A 13,608-nucleotide genomic window follows, 5' to 3' on the forward strand; every position below is an offset into this window, starting at 1 on the left:
CTATACTGTATCTATGTAATAAGCTCGGTTCTATATTGTATCTATGTAATAGGCTCGGTTCTATATTGTATCTATGTAATAAGCTCGGTTCTATATTGTATCTATGTAATAAGCTCGGTTCTATATTGTATCTATGTAATAGGCTCGGTTCTATATTGTATCTGTGTAATAAGCTCAGTTCTATATTGTATCTGTGTAATAGGCTCGGTTCTATATTGTATCTGTGTAATAGGCTCGGTTCTATATTGTATCTATGTAATAGGCTCGGTTCTATATTGTATCTATGTAATAGGCTCGGTTCTATATTGTATCTATGTAATAGGCTCGGTTCTATATTGTATCTGTTTAATAGGCTCGGTTCTATATTGTATCTATGTAATAGGCTCGGTTCTATATTGTATCTATGTAATAGGCTCGGTTCTATATTGTATCTATGTAATAGGCTCGGTTCTATATTGTATCTATGTAATAGGCTCGGTTCTATATTGAATCTATGTAATAGGCTCGGTTCTATATTGTATCTATGTAATAGGCTCGGTTCTATATTGTATCTATGTAATAGGCTCGGTTCTATATTGTATCTGTGTAATAAGCTTGGTTCTATATTGCATCTGTGTAATAAGCTTTGTTCTATATTGCATATGTGTAATAAACTCGGTTCTATATTGTATCTATGTAATAGGCTCGGTTCTATATTGTATCTATGTAATAGGCTCGGTTCTATATTGTATCTATGTAATAGGCTCGGTTCTATATTGTATCTATGTAATAGGCTCGGTTCTATATTGTATCTGTGTAATAAGCTTGGTTCTATATTGCATCTGTGTAATAAGCTTGGTTCTATATTGTATCTATGTAATAAGCTTGGTTCTATATTGTATCTATGTCATAGGCTTGGTTCTATATAGTATCTATGTAATAAGCTTGGTTCTATATTGTATCTATGTAATAAGCTTGGTTCTATATTGTATCTATGTAATAAGCTTGGTTCTATATTGTATGTATGTAATAAGCTTGGTTCTATATTGTATCTATGTAATAGGCTTGGTTCTATATTGTATCTATGTAATAGGCTTGGTTCTATATTGTATCTATGTAATAGGCTTGGTTCTATATTGTATCTATGTAATAGGCTTGGTTCTATATTGTATCTATGTAATAGGCTTGGTTCTATATTGTATCTATGTAATAGGCTTGGTTCTATATTGTATCTATGTAATAGGCTTGGTTCTATATTGTATCTATGTAATAGGCTTGGTTCTATATTGTATCTATGTAATAAGCTTGGTTCTATATTGTATCTGTGTAATAAGCTTGGTTCTATATTGTATCTATGTAATAAGCTTGGTTCTATATTGTATCTATGTAATAAGCTTGGTTGTATATTGTATCTATGTAATAGGCTTGGTTCTATATTGTATCTATGTAATAAGCTTGGTTCTATATTGTATCTATGTAATAAGCTTGGTTCTATATTGTATCTATGTAATAAGCTTGGTTCTATATTGTATCTATGGAATAAGCTTGGTTCTATATTGTATCTATGTAATAAGCTTGGTTGTATATTGTATCTATGTAATAAGCTTGGTTCTATATTGTATCCATGTAATAGGCTAGGTTCTATATTGTATCCATGTAATAGGCTTGGTTTTATATTGTATCTATGTAATAGGCTCGGTTCTATATTGTATCCATGTAATAGGCTAGGTTCTATATTGTATCTATGTAATAGGCTCGGTTCTATATTGTATCTATGTAATAGGCTTGGTTGTATATTGTATCTATGTAATAGGCTTGGTTTTATATTGTATTTATGTAATAAGCTCGGTTCTATATTGTATCTATGTAATAAGCTTGGTTCTATATTGTATCTATGTAATAAGCTTGGTTCTATATTGTATCTATGTAATAGGCTTGGTTCTATATTGTATCTATGTAACAGGCTTGGTTCTATATTGTATCTATGTAACAGGCTTGGTTCTATATTGTATCTGTGTAATAAGCTTGGTTCTATATTGTATCTATGTAATAAGCTTGGTTCTATATTGTATCTATGTAATAAGCTTGGTTCTATATTGTATCTATGTATTAGGCTTGGTTCTGTTACCGTATCCGTGACATATATTTGTGTATGAAATATCTGAGTAACGTGGAAGAGAACCTGCGCTCCAGGATATCGCCAACGGTTTAACTTAGTAAAGCTGAACGTGACTTGTAACTGTATACATGGAAGGTGGCCCTATGTACCCCAGCCCCACACGGGCCACACATGGGGAACTCTGCTGGAATAGCTTAGGCTACGTTCACACGGACGAGCATGATATCTGCCCAACATGGTACTTGCCGGCGCACGCTTTACCTGCAAATGCTTTACTTTACCACAAACGCCTCGCAGAGCTTCTGTGAGATTGCGATCCTGCGGCGTGTGTAAACAGGCAGCCGCTCACTTATGGACGACCGCCTGTTCACTGTGAATGGAGGCGGAGCGGGGTGTTCACTAGTAAGGATGGTTGTAACAGCCCGCCCGGAGGTCGTGTACACAGAGGGCAGACACTCCGGGACGGTCTGCTGCAATCTGATGGACTTATATCAGCTCCGTACTACGGTCCACGAAACACAGGGTTAAAATGCAAGCGTCTGAAAGAGGCTTTACCTGTGCCCCCGCCAGTGGACTGCAAGCAAAGCACCCTGCGGCCCGGCGTGTAACCGGGAGAATTAGGCAGTCCATCGGACCGCAGATGCAGATTATACGGTTTGTGCTGCACGAAATCAGCAGGAACATGGCCGGCAGTCCCACATCATCAGAGATACGCCGCGCGTCCGAGGAACGCAGGTGGGCGCAAGTCTTTTCTCCTACATGGGTGGTAACAACTCCACGCTTTCTGCTGTCACCTCTTGTAGACGTTTAGGGAGAAACTACTCTGAAAGAAATTGGCGCACGGCTTGAAGTACTCGCCAAAAAGGCCGTCGGATTTAAGAAAGGGGATAAAACGTGCAAAGATATAACCTGGGCTGTGTGAATAGCGTCACAAGCCACCGCAGGGCCGTCACACTCAGCTGTACACAGACCGCAACACCACCCAAAATGTGGCCGTCCGAAGGGGCCACAATGCAGGCTTTTAAAACATTTTTTAAAGCCGGTCACCTTGTGCCACTTATCTTGGCAAACCTAGAAGCGGGTGAAAAGTTCCGGAAGGACCCGTCTGCAGCCCCACCGGACTCGGGCCACATCATATCAGGATCTGCAGCTGGAAGCCATGCTGGGTCCATGAATTATTGCCATGTGCCATCTTAAAATAGACATCAAATCCACCGCCCGGATTACGCCAACGAATGGGCAGAGCCAGAGAGATCGCTGGCCAAGTGCCAGGCCTCCGCGGGGATTGCAGGACGCTTCTTACCAAAAGGAAAGGGAACATGTAAGAAAGCAACAGTGTAACGAGACGGATCTAGATACCCAGCGGCGCCGCCCCCCCCTCCCCCAGAGATTCCTCAGTGTTTCTGCCCCGTCCCCCAAGAGCCATAACTTGTGTTCTCCCATTGATGTTCGGCAGCCGGACTCATTAGCGTCACGACTTGTAATTGTACCATTTAATGTGCCAAAACATTTTTAAATGGTGTGAAATGAAAACGACCATGAGCCGGGTATAACGGAGGTCCTTCTGTAGCCCCACAGCGTACCGCCTTCACCAGCTTACCCCCAATAACATGTTGGATAAGTTGGCCACAGCAGCCGTTTTAGTGAAAACACACATTTACAGAAATTAATCCTTTCCACCCCAGGAAAGAGGGAGGTCCTTGGAGCCCCAAACAATTCTGTCGCCTCACCAACCAAGGAAATATAGCATAATGTACACCACCTGACCCGGGAGACCCAATATCACTACTTGCCTCCCGCCACACAGCACCTGACCCAGGAGACCCAATATCACCACTTGCTTCCCTCCGCACACCACCTGACTCAGGAGACCCAATATTAACACTTGCCTCCCGCCACACACCACCTGACTCAGGAGACCCAATATCACCACTTGCCTCCCTCCGCACACCACCTGACCCAGGAGACCCAATATCACCACTTGCCTCCCGCCGCACACCACCTGACCCGGGAGTCCCAATATCACCACTTGCCTCCCGCCGCACACCACCTGACCCGGGAGACCAAATATCACCACTTGCCTCCCTCCGCACAGCACCTGACTCAGGAGACCCAATATCACCACTTGCTTCCCTCCGCACACCACCTGACCCTGGAGACCCAATATCACCACTTGCCTCCCGCCACACACCACCTGACCCAGGAGACCCAATATCACCACTTGCTTCCCTCCGCACACCACCTGACTCAGGAGACCCAATATTACCACTTGCCTCCCTCCGCACACCACCTGACTCAGGAGACCCAATATCACCACTTGCCTCCCTCCGCACACCACCTGACCCGGGAGTCCCAATATCACCACTTGCCTCCTGCCACACACCACCTGACCCAGGAGACCCAATATCACTACTTGCCTCCCGCCACACAGCACCTGACCCAGGAGACCCAATATCACCACTCGCTTCCCTCCGCACACCACCTGACTCAGGAGACCCAATATCACCACTTGCCTCCCGCCGCACACCACCTGACTCAGGAGACCCAATATCACCACTTGCCTCCCGCCACACAGCACCTGACTCAGGAGTCCCAATATTACCACTTGCCTCCCTCCGCACACCACCTGACCCGGGAGACCCAATATCACCACTTGCCTCCCTCCGCACACCACCTGACCCGGGAGACCCAATATTACCACTTGCCTCCTGCCACACACCACCTGACTCAGGAGACCCAATATCACCACTTGGCTCCCTCCGCACACCACCTAACTCAGGAGACCCAATATCACCACTTGCCTCCCTCCGCACACCACCTGACCCAGGAGACCCAATATCACCACTTGCCTCCCTCCGCACATCACCTGACCCAGGAGACCCAATATCACCACTTGCCTCCCTCCGCACATCACCTGACTCAGGAGACCCACTATCACCACTTGCCTCCCGCCGCACACCACCTGACCCGGGAGTCCCAATATCACCACTTGCCTCCTGCCACACAGCACCTGACTCAGGAGACCCAATATCACCACTTGCCTCCCTCCACACACCACCTGACCCGGGAGACCCAATATCACCACTTGCCTCCCTCCGCACACCACCTGACCCGGGAGACCCAATATCACCACTTGCCTCCCTCCGCACACCACCTGACCCGGGAGTCCCAATATCACCACTTGGCTCCCTCCGCACACCACCTGACTCAGGAGACCCAATATCACCACTTGCCTCCCGCCGCACACCACCTGACTCAGGAGACCCAATATCACCACTTGCCTCCCTCCGCACACCACCTGACCCGGGAGACCCAATATCACCACTTGCCTCCCTCTGCACACCACCTGACTCAGGAGACCCACTATCACCACTTGCCTCCCGCCGCACACCACCTGACCCGGGAGACCAAATATCACCACTTGCCTCCCTCCGCACACCACCTGACCCGGGAGACCCAATATCACCACTTGCCTCCCTCCGCACACCACCTGACCCGGGAGTCCCAATATCACCACTTGCCTCCCGCCGCACACCACCTGACCCGGGAGTCCCAATATCACCACTTGCCTCCCGCCGCACACCACCTGACTCAGGAGACCCAATATCACCACTTGGCTCCCTCCGCACACCACCTGACCCGGGAGTCCCAATATCACCACTTGCCTCCCGCCGCACACCACCTGACTCAGGAGACCCAATATCACCACTTGCCTACCGCCACACACCACCTGACTGAGGAGACCCAATATCACCACTGGCCTCCCGCCGCACACCACCTGACCCGGGAGTCCCAATATCACGACTTGGCTCCCTCCGCACACCACCTGACTCAGGAGACCCAATATCACCACTTGCCTCCCGCCGCACACCACCTGACTCAGGAGACCCAATATCACCACTTGCCTCCCTCCGCACACCACCTGACTCAGGAGACCCAATATCACCACTTGCCTCCCTCCGCACACCACCTGACTCAAGAGACCCAATATCACCACTTGCCTCCCGCCGCACACCACCTGACTCAGGAGACCCAATATCACCACTTGCCTCCCTCCGCACACCACCTGACTCAGGAGACCCAATATCACCACTTGCCTCCCTCCGCACACCACCTGACTCAGGAGACCCAATATCACCACTTGCCTCCTGCCGCACACCACCTGACTCCCGCCGCACACCACCTGACTCAGGAGACCCAATATCACCACTTGCCTCCCTCCGCACACCACCTGACCCGGGAGACCCAATATCAGCACTTGCCTCCCTCCGCACACCACCTGACTCAGGAGACCCAATATCACCACTTGCCTCCCTCCGCACACCACCTGACTCAGGAGACCCAATATCACCACTTGCCTCCCTCTGCACACCACCTGACCCGGGAGACCCAATATCAGCACTTGCCTCCCTCCGCACACCACCTGACTCAGGAGACCCAATATCACCACTTGCCTCCCGCCGCACACCACCTGACTCAGGAGACCCAATATCACCACTTGCCTCCCGCCGCACACCACCTGACTCAGGAGACCCAATATCACCACTTGCCTCCCGCCGCACACCACCTGACCCAGGAGACCCAATATCACCACTTGCCTCCCGCCGCACACCACCTGACTCAGGAGACCCAATATCACCACTTGCCTCCCGCCGCACACCACCTGACCCAGGAGACCCAATATCACCACTTGCCTCCCGCCGCACACCACCTGACTCAGGAGACCCAATATCACCACTTGCCTCCCTCCACACACCACCTGACTCAGGAGACCCAATATCACCACTTGCCTCCCTCCGCACACCACGGATTACAATAAACTCCTGTGTTGCACTTGACGGCGTTCAGGTTCCAGCAGTGAAGCGGGCGCAGAGATCCTCATCGTCACGGAGCCGGCTCATCACTGCACAGGATGACGTACCATAAACTGAGGCGGCGCAGCTCATGGTACGGAGTCACCGCCATACGTGGCACACATGGACCGCGCACTACTGCATCCGGCCGGCCACACTGCGTTGGGGCTTATTGCAGATTCCACCAGCTTAGCATGCAGCACAAGGCTCATCGCCAGACGAGGGGCACTTCTGGGGGCTCTAATGGACCCCAATAACCCTCCCAGAGGATTCTGGAAGGAGGCCATCATGCAGATGTTAGGAAGCGCTAAATGCTGCGCCCCCGCTTGTACTGGGGGACATTCTATCACTTTGTACCCATTTCAGGTAACCAGAATCTTATAGCGTAACTCATTACCTGGCGGCGCGGTCACATGACGTCTCACCTTCTCATAATCCCATTGTGATCACCTATTCAAGATACAAAGCAGGAGGCCTGACAGACTGGAGTCCAGCGGGTTTGTAACCACTATGAGTGCCCCCAGGTGAGCGGGTATAGTGCTCTACGGCGCCCTCCAGTGCTGCTCGCACAACGCCTACGTTGAGCGGGTCAGGTGCTCTATGGCGCCACCAAGTGCTGCTCGCACAACGCCCCCAGCATGAGCGGGTAAAGTGCTCTATGGGGCCCCCCAGTGCTGCTCGCACAACGCCTCAGGTGAGCGGGTTAGGTGCTCTACGGCGCCACCCAGTGCTGCTCGCACAACGACTCAGGTGAGCGGGTAAAGTGCTCTACGGCGCCCCCCAGTGCTGCTCGCACAACGCCTCAAGTGAGCGGGTTAGGTGCTCTATGGCGCCCCCCCCCCCCAGTGCTGCTCGCACAACGCCTCAGGTGAGAGGGTTAAGTGCTCTACGGGGCCCCCCAGTGCTGCTCGCACAACGTCTCAGGTGAGCGGGTACAGTGCTCTACGGGGCCCCCCAGTGCTGCTCGCACAACGTCTCAGGTGAGCGGGTACAGTGCTCTACGGGGCCACCCAGTGCTGCTCGCACAACTTCTCAGGTGAGCGGGTTAGGTGCTCTACGGGCCCCCCCAGTGCTGCTCGCACAACGCCTCAGGTGAGCGGGAACAGTGCTCTATGGGGCCCCCCAGTGCTGCTCACACAACGCCTCAGGTGAGAGGGTTAGGTGCTCTACGAGACCCCCAGTGCTGCTCGCACAACGCCTCAGGTGAGCGGGTTAGGTGCTCTACGGCGCCCCCCAGTGCTGCTCGCACAACGGCTCAGGTGAGCGGGTAAAGTGCTCTACGGCGCCTGCCAGGGCTGCTCGCACAACGCCTCAGGTGAGCGGGTACAGTGCTCTACGGCGCCCCCCAGCGCTGCTCGCACAACGCCTCAGGTGAGCGGGTTAGGTGCTCTACGGCGCCCCCCAGCGCTGCTCGCACAACGCCTCAGGTGAGAGGGTTAGGTGCTCTACGGCGCCCCCCAGCGCTGCTCGCACAACGCCTCAGGTGAGCGGGTTAGGTGCTCTACGGCGCCCCCCAGCGCTGCTCGCACAACGCCTCAGGTGAGCGGGTTAGGTGCTCTACGGCGCCCCCCAGCGCTGCTCGCACAACGCCTCAGGTGAGCGGGTTAGGTGCTCTACGGGGCCCCCCAGTGCTGCTCGCACAACGTCTCAGGTGATCGGGTTAGGTGCTCTACGGGGCCCCCCAGTGCTGCTCGCACAACGCCTCAGGTGAGCGGGTACAGTGCTCTACGGCGCCCCCCAGTGCTGCTTGCACAACGCCTCAGGTGAGCGGGTTAGGTGCTCTACGGGGCCCCCCAGTGCTGCTCGCACAACGTCTCAGGTGAGCGGGTACAGTGCTCTACGGCGCCCCCCAGCACTGCTCGCACAACGCCTCAGGTGAGCGGGAACAGTGCTCTACGGGGCCCCCCAGTGCTGCTCGCACAACGCCTCAGGTGAGAGGGTTAGGTGCTCTACGGGGCCCCCCAGAGCTGCTCGCACAATGCCTCAGGTGAGCGGGTTGGGTTCTCTACGAGACCCCCAGTGCTGCTCGCACAACGCCTCAGGTGAGCGGGTTAGGTGCTCTACGGGGCCCCCCAGTGCTGCTCGCACAACGTCTCAGGTGATCGGGTTAGGTGCTCTACGGGGCCCCCCAGTGCTGCTCGCACAACGCCTCAGGTGAGCGGGTACAGTGCTCTACGGCGCCCCCCAGTGCTGCTTGCACAACGCCTCAGGTGAGCGGGTTAGGTGCTCTACGGGGCCCCCCAGTGCTGCTCGCACAACGTCTCAGGTGAGCGGGTACAGTGCTCTACGGCGTCCCCCAGCACTGCTCGCACAACGCCTCAGGTGAGCGGGAACAGTGCTCTACGGGGCCCCCCAGTGCTGCTCGCACAACGCCTCAGGTGAGAGGGTTAGGTGCTCTACGGGGCCCCCCAGAGCTGCTCGCACAATGCCTCAGGTGAGAGGGTTAGGTGCTCTACGGCGCCCCCCAGTGCTGCTCGCACAACGCCTCAGGTGAGCGGGTTAGGTGCTCTACGGCGCCCCCCAGTGCTGCTCGCACAACGCCTCAGGTGAGTGGGTAAAGTGCTCTATGGCGCCCCCCCAGCGCTGCTCGCACAACGCCTCAGGTGAGTGGGTAAAGTGCTCTATGGCGCCCTCTACTGCGCCCCCCATTGCTGCTCCCACAACGCCTCAGGTGAGCGGGTTAGGTGCTCTACGGCGCCCCTCAGCACTGCTCGCACAACGCCTCAGGTGAGCGGGTACAGTGCTCTACGGCGCCCCTCAGCGCTGCTCGCACAACGCCTCAGGTGAGTGGGTAAAGTGCTCTACGGCGCCCCCCAGTGCTGCTCGCACAACGCCTCAGGTGAGAGGGTTAGGTGCTCTACGGCGCCCCCCAGCGCTGCTCGCACAACGCCTCAGGTGAGAGGGTTAGGTGCTCTACGGCGCCCCCCAGTGCTGCTCGCACAACGCCTCAGGTGAGCGGGTTAGGTGCTCTACGGCGCCCCCCAGTGCTGCTCGCACAACGGCTCAGGTGAGCGGGTAAAGTGCTCTACGGCGCCTGCCAGGGCTGCTCGCACAACGCCTCAGGTGAGAGGGTTAGGTGCTCTACGGCGCCCCCCAGTGCTGCTCGCACAACGCCTCAGGTGAGAGGGTTAGGTGCTCTACGGCGCCCCCAGTGCTGCTCGCACAATGTCTCAGGTGAGCGGGTACAGTGCTCTACGGGGCCCCCCAGTGCTGCTCGCATAACGCCTCAGGTGAGAGGGTTAGGTGCTCTACGGCGCCCCCCAGTGCTGCTCGCTCAACGACTCAGGTGAGCGGGTAAAGTGCTCTACTGCGCCCCCCAGTGCTGCTCGCACAACGCCTCAGGTGAGCGGGTAAAGTGCTCTACTGCGCCCCCCAGTGCTGCTCGCACAACGCCTCAGGTGAGCGGGTTAGGTGCTCTATGGCGCCCCCCAGTGCTGCTCGCACAACGCCTCAGGTGAGAGGGTTAGGTGCTCTATGGCGCCCCCCAGTGCTGCTCGCACAACGCCTCAGGTGAGCGGGTAAAGTGCTCTACCCCCCCCCCCCCCCCAGCGCTGCTCGCACAACGCCTCAGGTGAGTGGGTAAAGTGCTCTATGGCGCCCCCCCCCCCCCAGCGCTGCTCGCACAACGCCTCAGGTGAGTGGGTAAAGTGCTCTATGGCGCCCTCTACTGCGCCCCCCATTGCTGCTCCCACAACGCCTCAGGTGAGCGGGTTAGGTGCTCTACGGCGCCCCTCAGCACTGCTCGCACAACGCCTCAGGTGAGCGGGTACAGTGCTCTACGGCGCCCCTCAGCGCTGCTCGCACAACGCCTCAGGTGAGTGGGTAAAGTGCTCTACGGCGCCCCCCAGTGCTGCTCGCACAACGCCTCAGGTGAGTGGGTAAAGTGCTCTACGGCGCCCCCCAGTGCTGCTCGCACAACGCCTCAGGTGAGAGGGTTAGGTGCTCTACGGCGCCCCCCAGTGCTGCTCGCACAACGCCTCAGGTGAGAGGGTTAGGTGCTCTACGGCGCCCCCCAGTGCTGCTCGCACAACGCCTCAGGTGAGCGGGTTAGGTGCTCTACGGCGCCCCCCAGAGCTGCTCGCATAACGCCTCAGGTGAGCGGGTTAGGTGCTCTACGGCGCCCCCCAGTGCTGCTCGCACAACGCCTCAGGTGAGCGGGTTAGGAGCTCATATATTGCGGTTCCCTGCTAGTAACCTACGATCCAGATTTAGGGCCGCCTTCACGCGGTCGAGACGCTGAGAAGCTCCGCCCGACATCGCGTCCACCAACTATTTTTTAACGCCAGTCCGCACGCTCCGTGAGATGTGCAATATGGGGCATGCACAAGTGTTCAATCCCAGACAGCGGGTCCGAGTGAAAAGTAAATGAACCCATTCAAATGTCCGTCCGTGTGAGACAGGACGAAGCTCCGCCAAGATTACCGCACGTGCGAATACGGGAACAACGGACAGCCATCCCGCCATCACTCTGCAAGCTACACGGTGCGGTTAGGAGGCGGGCGGGGGGGCGGTGCGGTTAGGAGGCGGGCGGGGCGGCGGCACGGTTAGGATGCGGGGCGGCGGCGCGGATTACGTGTTACTGCTTTTAGGACATCGTAGATCATAAATAAATAGATCTCATTGTGAAGAATTAAGTTTGGCGCCCCCTTCGGCGGTCATTAACCCCTTCCTGCGCAGGCACATACCATAAAACCAGCATTACCGCATTCTTCCATGCTTTCATGTCGGTGGGAACGAGAGCAGGGTCTATTTCAGGCTCCGATTCTCAAGGGCTTTATGAAAACTCAAGCCAGATGTTCCAACTCCGAGGAAAAAGAAAAGACCAAGTCCATGAAACGGCATCTGTCAGTAGAAGGCAGAGGGCGAAGGAGACGCGCGCAAAACCTGTAGAGGGTCACGGAGGGTCTCACGCAGAACCCCTGCACTTCGGGGGCACCAAGTCCCCCAATGTTCTGTTCCGTAAGATGGCCCTTGACTCCCACTGGGCGGCTTTCCATCGGTCGGCTTCTGGGAGAACAAAAGCTGCAGGACTTTTATCCCGGTCCAAAATAATAAAAAATGAGGCACAAATCGGACGGACTCCCCCCCCCCCCTCCTCCGGAGCGGGCAGAGGCGAGTATACACCGCCTGTGGTTTTAGTGTAAAACATAGAACTCGGAGCGCCCCTCTAACAGATTGTTTAATACCACGGGCAGCAGCAGTGTTCTTGGGCAAGCCAGTTGCTCCTCTTGCGGGTGCGATGTTATGGTGGGGGGCGCTGTGAGATGCTGCGTCCAAAGAGGTCAGTATGAAGTACTAGTGGGCTTCTACAATGTAACAGATGTGTATAAATGCTGCTGAGCGATATACAATATATAGAGAGGTCAGTGGGGTCTTCTCAGGTCTGGTGACGGCCGGGGACGATGCTGAACCTCATCTTCCCGCTCCGGTAACCGTGCCTGGCCACAGCGAGCTGCATGGAGGACACAATGGCTGCACCATCAGGAGGACCTGATGGCCAAGTGGTCAGCACATTCCTTGGTAGTCACTCTCTTTTTAAGGTCCTGCAGACAACCATGAGATGGTGCCCAAACCATGATGGATCCTGGCGATCACTTCGGCTGCATCTGTCGTCCTATTAGAGATAGAAGGGTGTTGAGGCGGATCGCGGTCTCCGAGTTGACACTTTTAGCCACTGTTGCGTTTAGCAGACGACGTTTTGCTGCCAAGTCCGCACATTATTGGCTTTTATACCTCTGGGAACCCGAGTAAGCTGGCGGTCACGCGGACAGAAGCTCCAAGTAGACGGCACCAACAACAGGTCTGTAAGGTCGGACATCCCGCACCATCCAGAGGAACTGCTGCTGTGCTATTGTTGATGAGGCCAAGCGGGGGTCTCAGGGCCCACCGTGTATTGTGACTGCATGCACTGCCAAGAGCATCACCATTGCTAGGAGCCTCCATTATTTTGATAGGCCTCTGTTACACCCAGAATTAATGGATCTCGACACTATTTAAGTATAAAGGGGTTTTCTGCATCAGACCCTTAACTCATTAGAGCAGGCATGCGCCAATATATGCAAGGCCGGGACAGCAGCAGGGAGGAAGAAGATTGCAAGCGCAGCAGCGGAGTGCCTGAGAACCAATCTGGTGGAGTTACCATGGTTGTACGTGGAACTACAGAGAGCCGCTGGAGCCAAGTGAACTTAGTGTTTGAGCGGGAACCAGCACCTGAGAGAACATGAGAACCCAAAATATGTAATACCGGCCCATTCACTGGGAAGACTGCACTACTTGGACTACTACATCGTAAGTGAGGGAGGCCTCAGAAAACACCAGACAGGGTGCGCAGCCACTTCCTACTTAGACTTTGCAAGGTTGCTATTCAGGATGCAGTACAAACCATCTTGCAATGGGACTAATTATTGGGCAGCAAGTGAGGGCAGTAAGTGCCAGGCGGAACTAGCTTGGGACCCTAGCCTTGGGAATTTGCTGTTACAATGTCTTCTGCTGGTTGCAGAGAGTGACTTCTTGTCTATGGGCTGTGTGCAACGTGCTCCAATAGCAATCAGTGATAGCGTTTGTATAGCTGGTGTGATCAGAGCAGCTCCCCCTACTGGGTGCTTACCATATCTACAGTAACGGTCCCCATCCTCGTTACATAGTTAGACATTGGTT

The 13,608-nt window shown here is 54.4% G+C and overlaps 1 protein-coding gene across 4 annotated transcripts in view; it reads right to left on the reverse strand.

Moving 5' to 3' along the window:
- The window catches only part of MYO1B (myosin IB), a 216,795-nt gene that overhangs the window by 148,730 nt on the left and 54,457 nt on the right, over positions 1–13,608 (reverse strand). The window contains exon 1 of one of the 4 annotated variants that reach the window (XM_066577260.1): positions 11,637–11,809. The exons of the other annotated variants lie outside the window; for them this stretch is intronic. Within the exon in view, the coding sequence (XP_066433357.1) occupies positions 11,637–11,674 (38 nt within the window). The 5' untranslated portion in view covers positions 11,675–11,809. Of the gene's footprint in view, positions 1–11,636; positions 11,810–13,608 lie in introns of those variants that run through there. 4 annotated transcript variants of the gene reach the window in all.

Source organism: Eleutherodactylus coqui, chromosome 8, assembly GCF_035609145.1.
Source record: "Eleutherodactylus coqui strain aEleCoq1 chromosome 8, aEleCoq1.hap1, whole genome shotgun sequence".
Taxonomy (NCBI): domain Eukaryota; kingdom Metazoa; phylum Chordata; class Amphibia; order Anura; family Eleutherodactylidae; genus Eleutherodactylus; species Eleutherodactylus coqui.